Raw genomic sequence first — 15283 nt, 5'->3', positions numbered from 1 at the left:
GAAGATATGTTATATAGGTACACCTGCACCAATTAGATGACCTTACAAAATGTTACTGAAGCCCAGAAAATGATGGGTCTGTGGTGGGCAGGACCACATCTTGACCAGGACTAAGTAGATGTTCATGTTCTCTGTCTTCTATTTAAACTTTAATTGCCTTTCAGGACACTGAAGATGGTGGCCTTTCGGGACCCTGAAGATGGTGGCCTTTTGGTACCCTAAAGATGGACCTGAGGGTTCACTGGATCTTTCTGTTCTTCTTCCCAATGTTGTCATATTCAAAAAACAATCTCAATTTTCTGGTTTCTACTATTAATTTGGCTCTGTTAAGTGGCTATTGGGGATGGGCAACCAAACATGGCTCAGAGAACAGGCTTCGAGATGAAAACGTGGTCTAACAAATTATTAGGACTGTGTAAAATCTCACTGGGAGACAAGTTTCCCCCATTGGATGGGGGCTTTTCCTTCTCTTAGCAAGAGAATTCTGGGAAAGTTCCCATTTCTTTGGGTTCACTGTTTGAATTGTCTGGTCACTTCTCTTCAGAATATCTTCACTTCTGCCAGGCCAGTTACAAACCCCCAGTTTCTGTTTTAACTCCTCAGTATTGAGATGAAATTTGTCTGTGTTTAAATGAACACAGATAGGAATGAAGAAACGTTAGAATATATTTATTTTCAGCTATCCATGCATAAAAAGCATTTTCTTCTAACCCCTTGACTTTGGGAAGAGCTGGTACAACCAACTTCATCTTGCTTTGAGAAAAGGGTTTATTATAAAGCCCAGACTTGCCTTAAATTTAATATCCTCCTGCTTCCACCTTGTCAAGGCCAGACTGACAGGAAAACACTACCATGCCCAGTGACTCCATCTTAACTCTGACCACGTCCCCCCCTTATCTCCATTTCTACTATACAGCCATGGACCTTGGAGAAACAACGCTTCTGGAACAACAAGAAACACACAGTGAACCTGTCTGTGGCCCAGTATGGTTAGTGGTTGTTTTATTTTATGAAACAGGATTTAGTGAAGCACAGGCTAACCTCAAACTTCCTATGTAACCTAGGCTTATGTTAAAATTCCTGGCCCTTCTACCTCCACTTCCCAATTGCTAGGATTATGGACATACGTTACCAAACATGGCTCAACTTATGTACTTTGTCTTTTAACAAAAATAAACTATTAATCCTATAGTAAAGAAAATCTTTTAACTGTATGATCCCAAAGCCATCATGGAATTAACTTTGGAAACATTCTGCAGGTCGATCAATGCAAAAGATAGCTGCATCTGAAGGTTAGGCTGCACCACGGATGATTCATCAGCCTTCCGCTGAAAGAACAATGTCCCTTAAGGAACACAGTGTTAATCACATCTTTGTTACACAGGGATTTCATAACAGTTGCTCCTGAGCAGGAGCTTCACTCACGTGGCTGCATTTAAGGCCTCTCACTTCCTGGATCAACATGGCCAAGCCTCACCCGTGGCAGTGCCTTCCTCAACTTGCTCATTTTAGTGGCCCCACAAGGCTGATGTAACCAAAGCTACCCTTTCCTTATGAGAACCCCACATGCCTACCCTAGGAAGCGCATTTCCTCACATTTCTGCAGTTGCATGTCTCAGCCTTGACTGTGGATCCCAGCTTCAGAGCAAGCAGTCTGCCGGTCTTAAAGAGACAGAACATAATGGCCTGCCATATAATCTTTGTTATTTGATACTGAATTTCCATTCAGTGGTTACATGTGAGGAAAATATACTGAAAAGTAGATGTTATTCTGCTGTCGTTTTTCTACTAACTGCAATTATGAAATTAAATCTGTACTCCAATGTAAAGCCCCTGGCTCCCACCATATATAAAAAATATATCTATGTGTTTATTTAATAAACATTCAGCTACCAGATATGTATTGCTTGTTCTATGCTGGTCACTGAATGCTGTGAAGATAGTAAATATGAGACAATCACACCTATGAGTACAGTGAATTCTTCAAATTAGGTATCTGTGGAAAAAAAAGTTATACGTCTCTTACTGAGATGTATAGACCTACATTTTGAGTAAAATGTATCCCATACATTGTATAAAAATGTATAAAAAATGTATAAAAAATATCCCATGGAAAACAGTATGGTTAATGATTAGTTTTTTATAATCATAGGGAGAAAATAATGTTTTTTGTTTTTTTTTTTATAAAAAGAGACATAGGAAAAAGCCCATAGACTAAAAATAAGACAACTCAAGATGGCTGTGGCGGCTCTGGTCCATGATCCCAGCACTAAGAGAGGCCAAGGGAAGAGAACTGCTGCAAGTCTGTGGCCAGCCTAGGCTGTACAGTGAGACTGAATCTCAAAGAAAAAACAACAAATTAAACAAAGAAAGAAAGAAAATTCTGGGTTCCAGAGGACCTGGGCTCAATTCCCAGCAACCACATGGCAGCTCACAACTGTCAGTAACTCCAATTCCAGGAGATCTGGCTGCCTCATACAGATATCATATAGGCAAAACAATGCACATAAAGTAAAAATAAGTCATTAAAATATTTTTAAAAAGAAAGAAAAATTCTTGAGATACAGCAAAAAAAAAAAAAAAATCACATGAGGTTCTCAGGTAATTTTCTTTTTCTTTTCTGAAACAAAGTTTCTTCAGATTATATGGTGCAGGGCAATCGCCCTCAAGATCTCCCTAACTTAGCCTCTTGGATGCTGGAATTCTAGATGTGTGCTCCCTACCACACCCAGCTCATGTGTGTGTGTGTGTGTGTGTGTGTGTGTGTGTGTGTGTGTGTGTGTGTGTGTGTGTGTATGTGTATGTGTATGTGTGTGTATGTGTATGTGTGTGTATGCTGTAGTAACATTTCTGTGATGATAGGAAACCTGAGCATTGGCTAGATATTTAATGATACTGACGGATCCCTGTCAAATTCATCAGCTAAAATAGTAATACCATGGCATTTTTAAAGGGTATGTACTTTTAAAAATATATAGTGAAATGCTTATGGAAGAAACATCATATTTGAGATTTGCCTGAAAATATTTTGACAACTATTACAAATTGTTTCTGTAGTCAAAATGGGTCAAATATCTAGGATGATATGGAAAGTGAGGGAAAGGATGGAGGCACTGATGAAGCAAATTTGGTCAGGAATTGATTAATATTAAAATCAGGGGATGATCTAGATTTACTTTTACTCCTTCCTATGTGTTCAAAAATATTCCACAATAAAAATTACAACAAAATTCATCATTAATCCTATGCTATTTTTGAAATTATTATTTACTTGTTTATTTTGTATGTGTGTGCGTGAGAGAGAAAGAGAGAATCAGAGGGGAGAGAGAGAAAGAGAGAGAGAGAGAGAGAGACAGAGAGAGACACAGAGAGAGAGAGAGTGAGTTGTGTGCATGTCTGTAGAAGCCAGAAGACGGCTTTGGATCTCTTAAAGCTGCAGTTAAAGGTTGTTGTGAGCCATCTGACATAGGTGCTGGGAACCAAACTCAGGTCCCCTAGATGCAGTCTTAACCACTGAGCTGCCTCTCCAGTCCCCAATCCTGTGCTATTTTTCAAATAAATCAGAAACTTTAAAATATCAAAAATGAAATGAAGTGTCACTGCTAGTCTACCTAAAATATTTATTTTCCATTACAGAGATAAGCATCTCTCAACCTTGAGCATCAAGCTAAGATTTCCCTCAAACTCTAACTCCAGGGGCTAGACAAGCAGCTTTGCAGTGCCTAGCACCTGCTCTCTGAGAAGGCCGCCGTTCTATTCTTAGAACCTACGTGAAGGCTCACAATTGTCCTTGACTCCAGCTCCAAGGAATCCAAGGCCTCTGTAGGTACCAGGCATGTACATGGTGCACAAACATACATGCACAGAGCCTATACACATAAAGAAAAATCTAACAACAGACAGCTGTATGTATCCACAATTCTGTACCCTACATATTACATATTCAACCAATCACTGGTCTGTACAAAACGTATACAGAGTTTTTCTTCTTATTGTTATCTAAATGATATAACACAATAACTTTTATGTCATAGTAAGTATTAAAAGTAGCCAAGGGGTAATTTAAAGTAAATGGAAGATGTGGATAGGTTCTACACAAACTACTACATTTTCCATGAAGGTACCTGGCAGGGGTGGAGAATCCTGGAGACCAGCCAAGCACCCTCATGGTACACATGGGACGCTATCTCTTCTGAAGTCGATTGAGATACCTACATTACATCACTCTGTGGGGTTTTTGCCTTTTTTTTTTAATAAATCAGAATGTCCTATATCCACTTCAAGTTCAGTTCTAAGGAACCATGGGACCTTGCACAAAAGCCAGTCTACTCACACTTCAGTTCCTTCCTCTATAAACAGAAGCCAGACACTTATATCATCTCTTGGGTGGTCTTTGGGTCTCTAACTGTGCTGTGTGCTCTTCACTTGACAACTGATGGGCCTCCCCAGTCAGGCATGGGATTACCTGACACTTTTTTCAGCATTTAACAAGGGCTACACCTTCTATGCACTATGATCATTGAAATACAGGGGTGTGGTTAGACCCACCGAGTCAACTGAAAACCACAAGCACACAGACCTGTCTCCATGCAAAACTCCTGGGACTTACATGGATGATTCGCTCACAAAGCAGAGAATCAGCCACTGAAACTCTCACTAATGGAGTATCTGAACTACTGTGTGCCCAACCTAATGGCTTGTGACAGATAGAAATAAAGTTAATACATCTCTATTAGAGATAAAAATTGCTCTAATTTTCAAACATATTTCTGAAATCATATTTCACAGCATTAGATACAGGGTGGCCGCTGGAGCTTAGCTGGAGTTGACAGATTGGACTGCCAAGCTCTATGAATCAATGATGTCATCTGCACACTTTTCTCTGGGACACCGGACTGGATAAAGTATCTGTGTAGTTGTGTCTGCAGGTGGGTACATGCAGAGGAGGAGATGTAAAAAGCACGTAAAACACAATAGCAGAAGGAGAAAGACCAAAGCCTTTGCCAAGGTCCTGATGAGACAGAACAGGAATCATCACGACACGGTTAAACAGGGGCTTTCTAAACAACCAAAGATTACCTTGATGTGCTTAACTCTCTCTTCTTTTTCTGTCTTTGGTTTCTTTCCTGTGGCAACAAAAAAGGTAGTTCTGGATCAATTCATTGAAGGACAGGGAAACAAGGACGTTCCTACGTTAAATTCTTTCTGAAAGCCGCTTGCCTCATCTATACGAGATCAAAATTCCAAAGGCGTCTTGTCTGCCTTTGGTGCCTTGAAAGTCATTTCTCCAAGGCCAGTAAAGGCAGAGTGGTCCCCTCTAGAGTGGACAAGCATTCTACCCTTGAAAGGGACTGAGAGGCATAAATGAAAAGACCAAAATGGGACTGTTACAGACACTGAGCGATGCTTTAGTCCGTAAACAGCTCTACCTTTCTTGGAAGGTCGTTCAGATAAGGGTAACATCCGGTAGACTCTGAAGGCGTTGTTTCCTTTCTTTATGCTTCTGTCCTTCACTTCCTCAATGTCAGGCAAGGAATTCATGGCACATCGAAAATTTGCTTTCCATGTTTTTGGATCTGGTTTATCTACTCCTGGTTGATGCTTTCCTAGCAAAACAGCCAAAGATAAGGAAGGGAGGCATTAGACAAGGGGGGAAATGTCTAAAACCAGTCCTGCCAGGGGGTGCAAAAAGCATTTTTGTTCCATTTGACCAACAATCCCACTTTGCTGAGTCATTTCAGCAAAGTACTGGCATTTTATTTTTAAAAGTCTAGACAATGGGAGCCACACCGTGACAAGCTGGTCACTCTGGCTCTACTATATAGTTTGAGGGGGGATAATAAAATGGTAGAATTAAGATTCCAGTTATACACAAGACTAGAACATCAACAAGCAGACTTAACTAGCTTCAAATATGAAGTAAAAGGTCCATATCTGAAGATAGCTCCCTGCAGAATTTTTGTAATAAATAAAGATATTACCATAAGTTAATAGTGCTAATTTCTCCTGGTAACCATGAAGAACTTATCAGAATACCATGTCTATGGGAAATTTAAAGACTGGGAACCTCTGGAATGGGTGGGACATTACGTCTTTTGAGTGATGTAGCCTATACAACTCATACATCTCCCAGATCACAGGATTTTCAGAGCTATCCTCACAAGATCATGAGCCAGGATAATTGTGTAATGAAAACAAAAATACACAACAACAACTGTGTGAACAAACAAGGCAAGGCTTAATACCTGTATGGATCGCCCAGTTTCTAAAGAGTGGAGCATCCTTTTCCACATCCCATCCGTGTCTAGCTGCATGCATCCAGGGGATCTGGAAAATCTTCTTTTCCTGAAAGGAAAGAAAAAAAAAATTAGGTAAACACTGAAGTCATGGGCTTTGACTGAAGATAGCATGGGCTTCTAAAGTTCTAGTGCTCAATTTCACAGCTAAGCAAAACTGAGTTTGTTGTGTGTCTGCAGGAAAGTCGACTGTAAAACAAGCCCATGGGCTGGGAAGTTGGCTCAGTTGGCTAAATGCTCACTGTGTAAACATGAAGACCCAAGTGTAAACACTCACATAAAAAGCTAGGTGTGGTGTATGTCTGTGTCTTAGTTAGTGTTACTATTGCTGTGATAAAACACCATGCCCAAAGCAAAGAAAAGGGTTTATTTGGCTTATACTTCCATATCACTGCTTATCACTGAGGAAAGTCAGGACAGGAACTCACACAGGGCAGGAACCTATAGGCAAGAGCTGATACAGAGGCCATGGAGGAGTGAGGCTTACTCCTCATGGTTTGTTCAGCCTGATTTCTTAGAGAGCCCAGGACCACCAGCCCACGGATGACACTACCCACAGTGGGTTCGATCCTCCCATATCAATCACGAAGAAAACTCCTACAGGCTTATCTATAGCCAGATCTCACAGAGGCATTTTCTTAACTGAGGTTCCCTCTTCTCAGAAGATTTTAGCTTCTCACAAGTTGACATAAAACTAGCCGGCACAGCCCGGTTATCCTAGTGCTGGTGAAGATGAGACCAGAAGATTCCTGGAGCATGCTCAATCTTGCCCAGTCAGTGGGCTCCAGGTTCAGTGAGGGACACTGTCTCAAAAACTAAGGTGGAAAGCTACTGGTGAGGACAACCAGCTTTATACATGCACACTAGGAAACCCATGAGCATGTTGTATACATGCAACACACACAGCTGGAAGAAAAATTAAATAAAATAAAAATTTAAAATCCTACTGCCCCACTGGGTCTCTAATTCTGACAATCTGACCAGGAGGAAACTCAGAATCTTGCATGGCCTGACAGAACAAACGTAGTGTATTATAAGGCCAAAGGTGAAGATTTACACTACAATGTTCCATACTTCTTCGTCCCCCTCTCCTCTCAACTGACAACTAGCCACTGGCTGAAACTTCTGCTATGTATTTTAGTATTTCTTCTTGTCATGCTGCTAAAGGAACAATGTCTAGTGTTTTGAAAACCACTGCTTCAGGTGTAGGTCTCATCTTGGACATAATAGAAAGAAATGCAAAGATATCCAGTTTGGCAATAAGTTCAATATGAACTTTATACTAGACTCTACGTTTCTGACTACAACTCACAATGGTCTCAACCAACCTAGCAAACACATGCAGAAACTAATGCTCCAGAAAAAGCCCTACTCATAGTGAAACCCACGTGTGAAAAGGAAGGTGGGTAGACCTGTACTCTGACTAGGCCTGCCCTCTGTGACCATGCCTGCACACTGACCATGCCTGCCCTCTGACCATGCCTGCCCTCTGACCATGCCTGCCCTCTGACCATGCCTGCACACTGACCAAGCCTACCCTCTGACCATGCCTATACACTCATCATGCCTGCCCTCTGACCATGCCTGCATCCTGACCATGCCTGCACACTGACCATGTCTCCAAACTGACCCTGTCTCCACACTGACCATGCCTGCCCTCTGACCCTGTCTCCACACTGACCATGCTTACACACTCATCATGCCTGCCCTCTGACTATGCCTGCACACTGACCATGCCTGCACACTGACCATACCTACACACTGACCATGCCTGCACACTGACCATGCCTGCACATTGACCATGCCTGCCCTCTGATCATGCCTGCACACTGACCATGCCTGCACACTGACCATGCCTGCCCTCTGACCATGCCTGCCCTCTGACCATGCCTGCCCTCTGACTATGCCTGCCCTCTGACCATGCCTGCCCTCTGATCATGCCTGCACACTGACCATGCCTGCCCTCTGACCATGCCTGCACACTGACCATGCCTGCCCTCTGACCATGCCTGCCCTCTGACTATGCCTGCCCTCTGACCATGCCTGCCCTCTGACCATGCCTACCCTCTGACTATGCCCAAACACGGAACATCTGACTGTGCATGTGCACATGAGGTTCGCTTTTGTTTCCTGCAAATGCCTAGGGAGCTATGCTTATGATTTCCATTTTACAAAGTGAGAGGCTGAAGAAAAGAATCTATTATTTCACCAAGGAATTCTTGGTTCAAAGTGTCTTAAATCAAAGCCAAGGTCCTGTGACTCCCTATTACCTCCCACACTGTCTCTCACCTTTTTAGATTTGGATATTCTGCCCTGTTGAGTTGGATTCTATGGAGATTAAAGCCCCAGAATATGGTGGGGTTGAGGGGATGTTGTTTCTCTCTTTCTCCCTTCCTTTCTTTCTTTCTTTCTTTCTTTCTTTCTTTCTTTCTTTCTTTCTTTCTTTCTTTCTTGTTTTTGGATACTCCTGATAATTGCTAAATACCAGGGATGCCAGCATCATCCAATGGGGAAAGAAAAAGAAGGTCAGTAGGGAATTTCCACCACCTGATCTCACACAGTGATCTCTAGAAAGGGACCCAGCTGTCTCCAAGGGACTTGAGACCTCTATACAAAACCACTCACAGAGACTGAACTAACAATGTTTCAAAATGTTGGAGAGTTTCCATAACTGTTATTGGGGGGGGGGGGGTTGACTGTATTTATAACAGTCAGTTAATAAAGAAGAACTGAAAGTGAGAGACATTTTCATAAACTCTTCACTGTTCAGCATGTGTCGCCCACAGGTGGGCCAACGAGGAGGGGGATCTGAAGAAGGATGAGTGGGATTTTAATTTTTTTTTTTTTTTTTTTTGGTTTTCTGAGACAGGTTTTCTCTGTATAGCCCTGGCTGTCCTGGAACTCACTCTGTAGACCAGGCTGGCCTTGACCTCAGAAATCTGCTTGCCTCTGTCTCCCAAGTGCTGGGATTAAAGGCATGTGCCACCACTGCCTGGTTTGAATTTTAATTTTTTAATGTGCATGAAAAATCCAAGAGCAAAATTATTCAATGCAGTTTCTTATTTTCCTGTTAAAATGAGTGTGAATAAGACGAAACTGACCTGATGGGAAGGTTTCCCTGATGCCTAGATTTCAGAATGCTTCAAGGTACTACCAAGATGCCAGGGAGAAAACACATCAACGTCTTAAACTGCCAGTGGTCCAGTACTGGACTCTGCATGCTGTAAGGCAGACCAGGCAGGCAACGTGTCCACTGGTGCAGTGTGACAGCAATGTCAGCAGCCAGCTTCTCTCTGCTTGCATTTGAGGCCTAATCCGTAGCTGGAGATTTGTGTCTCGTATTGTAAATCTGGTCAAAAATCCATAACTATCAAAGTCATAGGCCCTGGCTGGGAACACAGTACATTTTTGTTTTGTTTTCTAAATTGGTATGTTTCCAAACTACCTTCTAAATATTTTTGTTTACAGCCACAAAATGGTGCTGCTCTCAGCCTTAGCTAGTGGAGTCCCTTTGTGCAACGGGCAGCTTCCAGTGCAGACTTGCAACTCGTCAGAGTCACCAAGTCACTAAGAATGAGTGACTATTGCCGGGCGGTGGTGGCACAAGCCTTTAATTCTAGCCCTTGGGAGGCAGAGGCAGGCGGATTTCTGAGTTGGAGGCCAGCATGGTCTACAGAGTGAGTTCCAGGACAGCCACGGTTACACAGAGAAACCCTGTCTCGAAAAACCAAAAAACAAAAAAAAAGAATGAGTGACTATTGAGTGTTTGGTCCCGAATGAGTTATCCACATCCAACGCTTCAAAACTCAGGCAGCGTCACGGACAAAGGGAGTAGAATGACTGTAATACTGGGAGAGTGGGGAGGAATGCCGTGAGGCATCATGACAGTTGGACCTGGGAACTAGCTCCAGCTGTTTCTGCCGTGCAAGACCAAGCGAGTCAACATTGAGAATGGAAGGGTGACAGGCTCACAACGTGTCACCCCGGCTGAGGAGCTGTATTGTCAGTTGATGGCTGCTCAGGAAGGAGTGCCATCTTCCTTCGGAGGTCTGTCTGCAAATACATTGCTCATGTTCTAGCAGATGACCGCTGGCCCGTGTACTTGTGGGAGGTACTAATGAAATGCCGTGAATGGATTAAACAAAAAGAGTGAACCTCAAGATCAGACTTGGGGTCCAGGAGGAGTGGAAAGAGGATTAAGGATGGATGTGATCAAATTATGTTGTTTACATGGATGAAACCATCAAAGAATAAGTATAAAAGGTTTTCTAGGTGAAACGAGTTCTGATATAACACAACCTGAGTTCGCAAGGTGACATTTTTTTCAAGCATTGCGTGTTTGTGGATGTGTGCACATACATGATTAAGAACCCAATTAGACCTTTATCCAAGAAAGAAAAAAAAAGTATAAAAATATGAAAATGTGCTGGCTGCTACCAGTCACTAGAGAGTTGTAAACAAAAAAAACCCAAACAACAACAACAACAACAACAACAACAACAAACAAGCACCTCGCCCTACCCGAATGGCTAGAGAAGGAATTAAGGGTAACTAGAAGATAAAAAGTGAGGATCAGGAGACACTGGAACCCCCTGCACTGTGGGGGAATGTGGACAAGCACAGCCACTGTGGAAACAGCCCAGCCGCTCCTCAGAAAGGTGGTGGCAACGCCATGATTTTCCTCATGTGTACTCAAAGAATTATAAGTATTCAACAAAAACTGACATGTGGATGTGCACATTCTTAGACAACCCAAAGATGGAAGCAGTCCAAATGTCCACCAGCTGATGAACCCATAAACCGAGTGTGGCGCATGCATGCAGTGGACTTATCATTCTACTGAACTTCATGTATTTCATTGGATATCATTCCATTTAGTTTATCCAGGATCAGGAATGAGGTACTGACACACACAACCACATGGGTGGACTTTGCAAAGAGGATCCTAACAAAAGTAACCCAGACACAACAGAAGGAACACAACGGGAACGAACATCCAATGGCCCCGTTTATGTGGAATACCCAGGAAGTCCAAAGCTGTACAGGCCAAAGGTAACTCAGCAGTCGCCAAGAACTAAGGAGAGAAGAGATGGCAGCGGCTGCTTAATGAGCACGGTGTTTTCTTTGGGTGGGGTGAAAAAAGTTCTGGAAGGAGTTAGTAGATGGCTGTGGAATGCCCTGCAGATGCCTAATGTCTCTGAAATGTACACTCTGAAATATTTAAAGTGGTAAGCTTTTAAAAACCACACATAGCTTTAACTAGTTTTTCATATTGCATAAAAAACACTGCTGAATAAATATATCCCAGAGCTTGGAAATACTTTCATGGAAAAGTATTCTAGAAAAGTTTCATTCTAGACCTGCATTTTATTTTGTATTCATATGTATGTGTGTCTCTACGCACAGGTCCAGGGAGCATTGAATCCCCGAGGAGCTGGGGTTACAGTTGGTTGTGAGGTACCCCGACTTGGGGGCTGGGAACTGAACTAGAGTCTCCTTCAAGAGCAGTATACTCCCTTAACTGCTGAACCGATCTCTCCAGACCCAAGATTCATTTTTAAATTGAGATTTTTAACAAGGTCTCTTGTCAAAGATCCCTTTCTTGCAAGGGATAGGAACAACGTTGCAACGTGTCTGCATAGACCCGGACACATCTTCAGAGTCCAGTAGCCCAGTCCTTCATGGTCCTGCACACATGGTGGCTGTACATACTTCCAATGGAAAGAATGCATCAGAGTCCTCCCATGTGTGCAACTGAGGGAGAACTGGCTGAGACTGTCACACACACACACACACACACACACACACACACACACACACACACACACACACACGCCTTGGTCGCCGTGGAAACCCGTTCTGCTATCTTCCTCTGCTTCCCCCCCACACACACACCAACACTGATAAAATGTTCCAACTAGTTCATTCCTTCTGTTTGGACTTTTTACCCTCTGCAGAGATAGTCTGATATTTACAAAAACACAAGCCTGCTTGAAAGTGAGAAAAGAGAAAGGTCGTTGGTCCAGGGAGCTGTCGAGGTGCCTTGGTCTAAACAAATCTCTACGGCGATTACCAACAACCAGAATGGAAATCACACAGAGTGACGAGAGAAATGATGAGCCTGAGCTGGAGATGCCTCCTGCATTCCTAAATAAACAGCCTGGCAAAAATTACAAGCAACTGTACAGATAAATCCAGAGCAAGACTGGATTCTCCAACCAGTCAATGACAGAATGCATGGTAAACGGGGCACTTACTGCTCACAATTTGAAGAGACTTAAAAGTCATAAAAGCAAACTTGCAAACCAAACACAGACATACATCAAAAAGATTATGTTCCATGGATAAGTTTTCTTTATCCCTGAAATTCAGAGATAGTTCAATATATCCAAGTCAATAAAGATAATAAACCACATAAGTGGACTTAAAGACCAAAATTGCATGATCATAATAATCAACATAAAGGCTGGAACATAATAAAGGCTGTATGTCAGAAAGTCAAGACAACATCATCCTAAATGAAGAAATGCTTGAATCGATAGGACAGAAATCAGGAAGGAAAACAGAGATGCCCACTGTCCCTATTCTCTTTCAGTACTGTGCTCAAAGCACCAGCTAAAGCAACAGGGCAGGAGAAGGAAATTAAAGGGACACAAATAGGGAAAGAAGTCAAACTACCTCTATTTGCAGATCACACGATACTATCTATTAGAGATCCCCAAAACCTCACCCAATGACTTCTAGAAATGATAGATTGAGCAATGTGGCAGGATACAGAATGAGAACACATCTTCCTTCAACAACTTGGTGCTGGGGAACTGTCCACATACAGAAGAAAGAAAACAAGACCCATATCTAGCACCTTTCATGAAAACTAACTCCAAGTACATCAAAGACCTACAGGTGAGACCTGTAAAACTGAAACTCTTATTAGACAACACAGGCAGTGCCTACAGGATATAGGTGTAGGAAAGGACTCCCTGAATAAGTACTTCATTGGCTTGCACATTAAGGTCAACAACTGACAAGCAAGATTTCATGAAAATAAAAAACACAGAGATAAAGAAACAGTCAACAAGGTTTAGGGTCAGTTCAGAGAATGGCTAAACATTGGACAGAGAATTAACATCCAGAGTACATAAAGAACTAAAAACCTAGAGTCAAATAAACAAACAAAAAGACCCATTTAAAAGACAAACCTTGGAACAAAGAAAGAGAAAAAAAGAAAAAAAAAAACAAACCTAAATATGAACATTGATTTCTCAAGAGAAGAAAAACAGAAATCTAAGAATTATCTTTAAAAAAATATTCACCATCCCTAGCAATGAGGAAAATCCAAATCAAAACAACTCTGAGATTTAATTGCATTCCAGTCAGAATGTTAAAGATTAATAAACAATTGACAGCAAAGGCTGGAGACGGGATGTGGAAAAAGCAGAACTCTCATTCACTGCTGGTAGGATTGCAAACTAGTCCAGCCAGTCTGTAAATCATCTGGGGAAGCTAAAAATAAATCTCCCATGTGAGCAAATGGTCAACCTGAGAACACACATGTAAGTAACATTATACAGGCTCAACAGGTTATATTTATGGTTTAAGAACAAATATCAATAGAAGAAAAAGAGGCCATGAATTTAAAAGAGTGTGGGGGCGGCAGTGCATGGAAGAGTGCAGAGGTGAAAAGAAAAGGAGGAAGTGATGTAATGACACTTATAATCTCAAAAAAATAAATTATTTTTAAAAGGTATCTTGTGAATATGCAAGGCATCTGAATGATACCAAAAAAAAATATTATTGACTTTGTCCAAATGACAATGATATAGTAGATAAGGAGATATCCTTAAATCTTACAGATATACACTATCATCCAATGCTAACACCCCCTCCTATCCACATAGAAAAGATAAAGCTAGATAGAGAGAAATCTGGATGCGGGCAGATTGGGTCTTCTATTCATTCTAGACATGATTCAGCCATAGTGCGCCATTTGCAAATACTGTCATAAAGAGTAGGTGGCCCTTTGGGGTCTCTTTCATAAGAGATAAGGATGCTGCCCTGGCAACTTCTTAGATGTTTATTTGGACTCTTCCACTGTGGCTGGGCTCTGTTATATGACAGATCTCCTTCAATTTTATTAGAAGTAGGACATGAAAACAAATTAAGGCATAATTAATTACTGGCTGGACTCTTCCCTGGAGATAAACATGATAGCAGCCAACCCATTATTAGTCCCAGCATTGATCTCTCTTCTTTCTTCTTTCTTCCTTCCTTCTTTCCTTCCTTTCTGCCTGTGTCTGTCTTCCTTCCTTTCTTTTTTTCCTTCCTTCCTGCCTGCCTATCTATCTGCCTTCCTTCCTTCTTTCTTTCCTCCTCCTCCTCTTCCTCCTTCTCCTTCTGGCAGGGTTTCCATAGTTAACCCATTTAGACTCAAATGTTCAGCAATGTTGAGTACGAAGTTTACAGATATATACCACCAAGCTTGATTATCTTAGTGTAAAACAACCACAACAATAAAAATAGCCATGAATTTGGGTCCCTTGCCTTCATTCACAGATTCATAAGCCACTCTATATGAAAAGCCTCCTATTTGATCAGATACTAGATCTGGCATTGTACATAGAATAACCATCAGGACATCTATACTGTACTGTACCAACAACTTATAGGTATGGGTAAAAATGCATCCTGAGCATCCAGTGCTACGGTCTGGATGTAGCCTGAGTGTGTCTTGCAAGATTACCTTTGTCTATAGTGTGGATGGGTTAAGTGACGGGAGTCCAGTGCAGAGTAATTAGGTCATAGGCTCTGCCCTCATGAATGAGTTAGTGCTGTTCGGAGGAATGGATTGAGTCTGATAGGAGTAATCTTGTTCCTTAAGGAATCTGCTGCTCTTTTTTAACAGCAAGTTGGACCCTGCCCAGGTCTTTTCTCTTAGCTTACAGACTTGCGTCTTCTGCTGACAACCATGTTGTAGAGCAGCCCTTACC

At 42.0% G+C, this 15283-nt stretch overlaps 1 protein-coding gene across 5 annotated transcripts in view; it reads right to left on the bottom strand.

Moving 5' to 3' along the window:
* Positions 1 to 15283, bottom strand: part of Irf2 (interferon regulatory factor 2) — a 110681-nt gene that overhangs the window by 36017 nt on the left and 59381 nt on the right. For all 5 annotated transcript variants that reach the window (XM_031339737.1, XM_031339738.1, XM_031339735.1 and 2 more), the window contains exons 3-5: positions 6246 to 6345; positions 5430 to 5606; positions 5080 to 5126 (exon numbers count right to left, since the gene is read on the bottom strand). In XM_031339737.1, coding sequence (XP_031195597.1) covers positions 5080 to 5126; positions 5430 to 5606; positions 6246 to 6345 — 324 coding nt within the window. The remainder of the gene's footprint in view (positions 1 to 5079; positions 5127 to 5429; positions 5607 to 6245; positions 6346 to 15283) is intronic.

The sequence above is a fragment of the Mastomys coucha genome, unplaced genomic scaffold (genome assembly GCF_008632895.1).
Source record: "Mastomys coucha isolate ucsf_1 unplaced genomic scaffold, UCSF_Mcou_1 pScaffold22, whole genome shotgun sequence".
Taxonomy (NCBI): Eukaryota; Metazoa; Chordata; class Mammalia; order Rodentia; family Muridae; genus Mastomys; species Mastomys coucha.
Note: the sequence above shows the minus strand (reverse complement) of the source record. Positions and strands in the feature narration are given on the sequence as shown.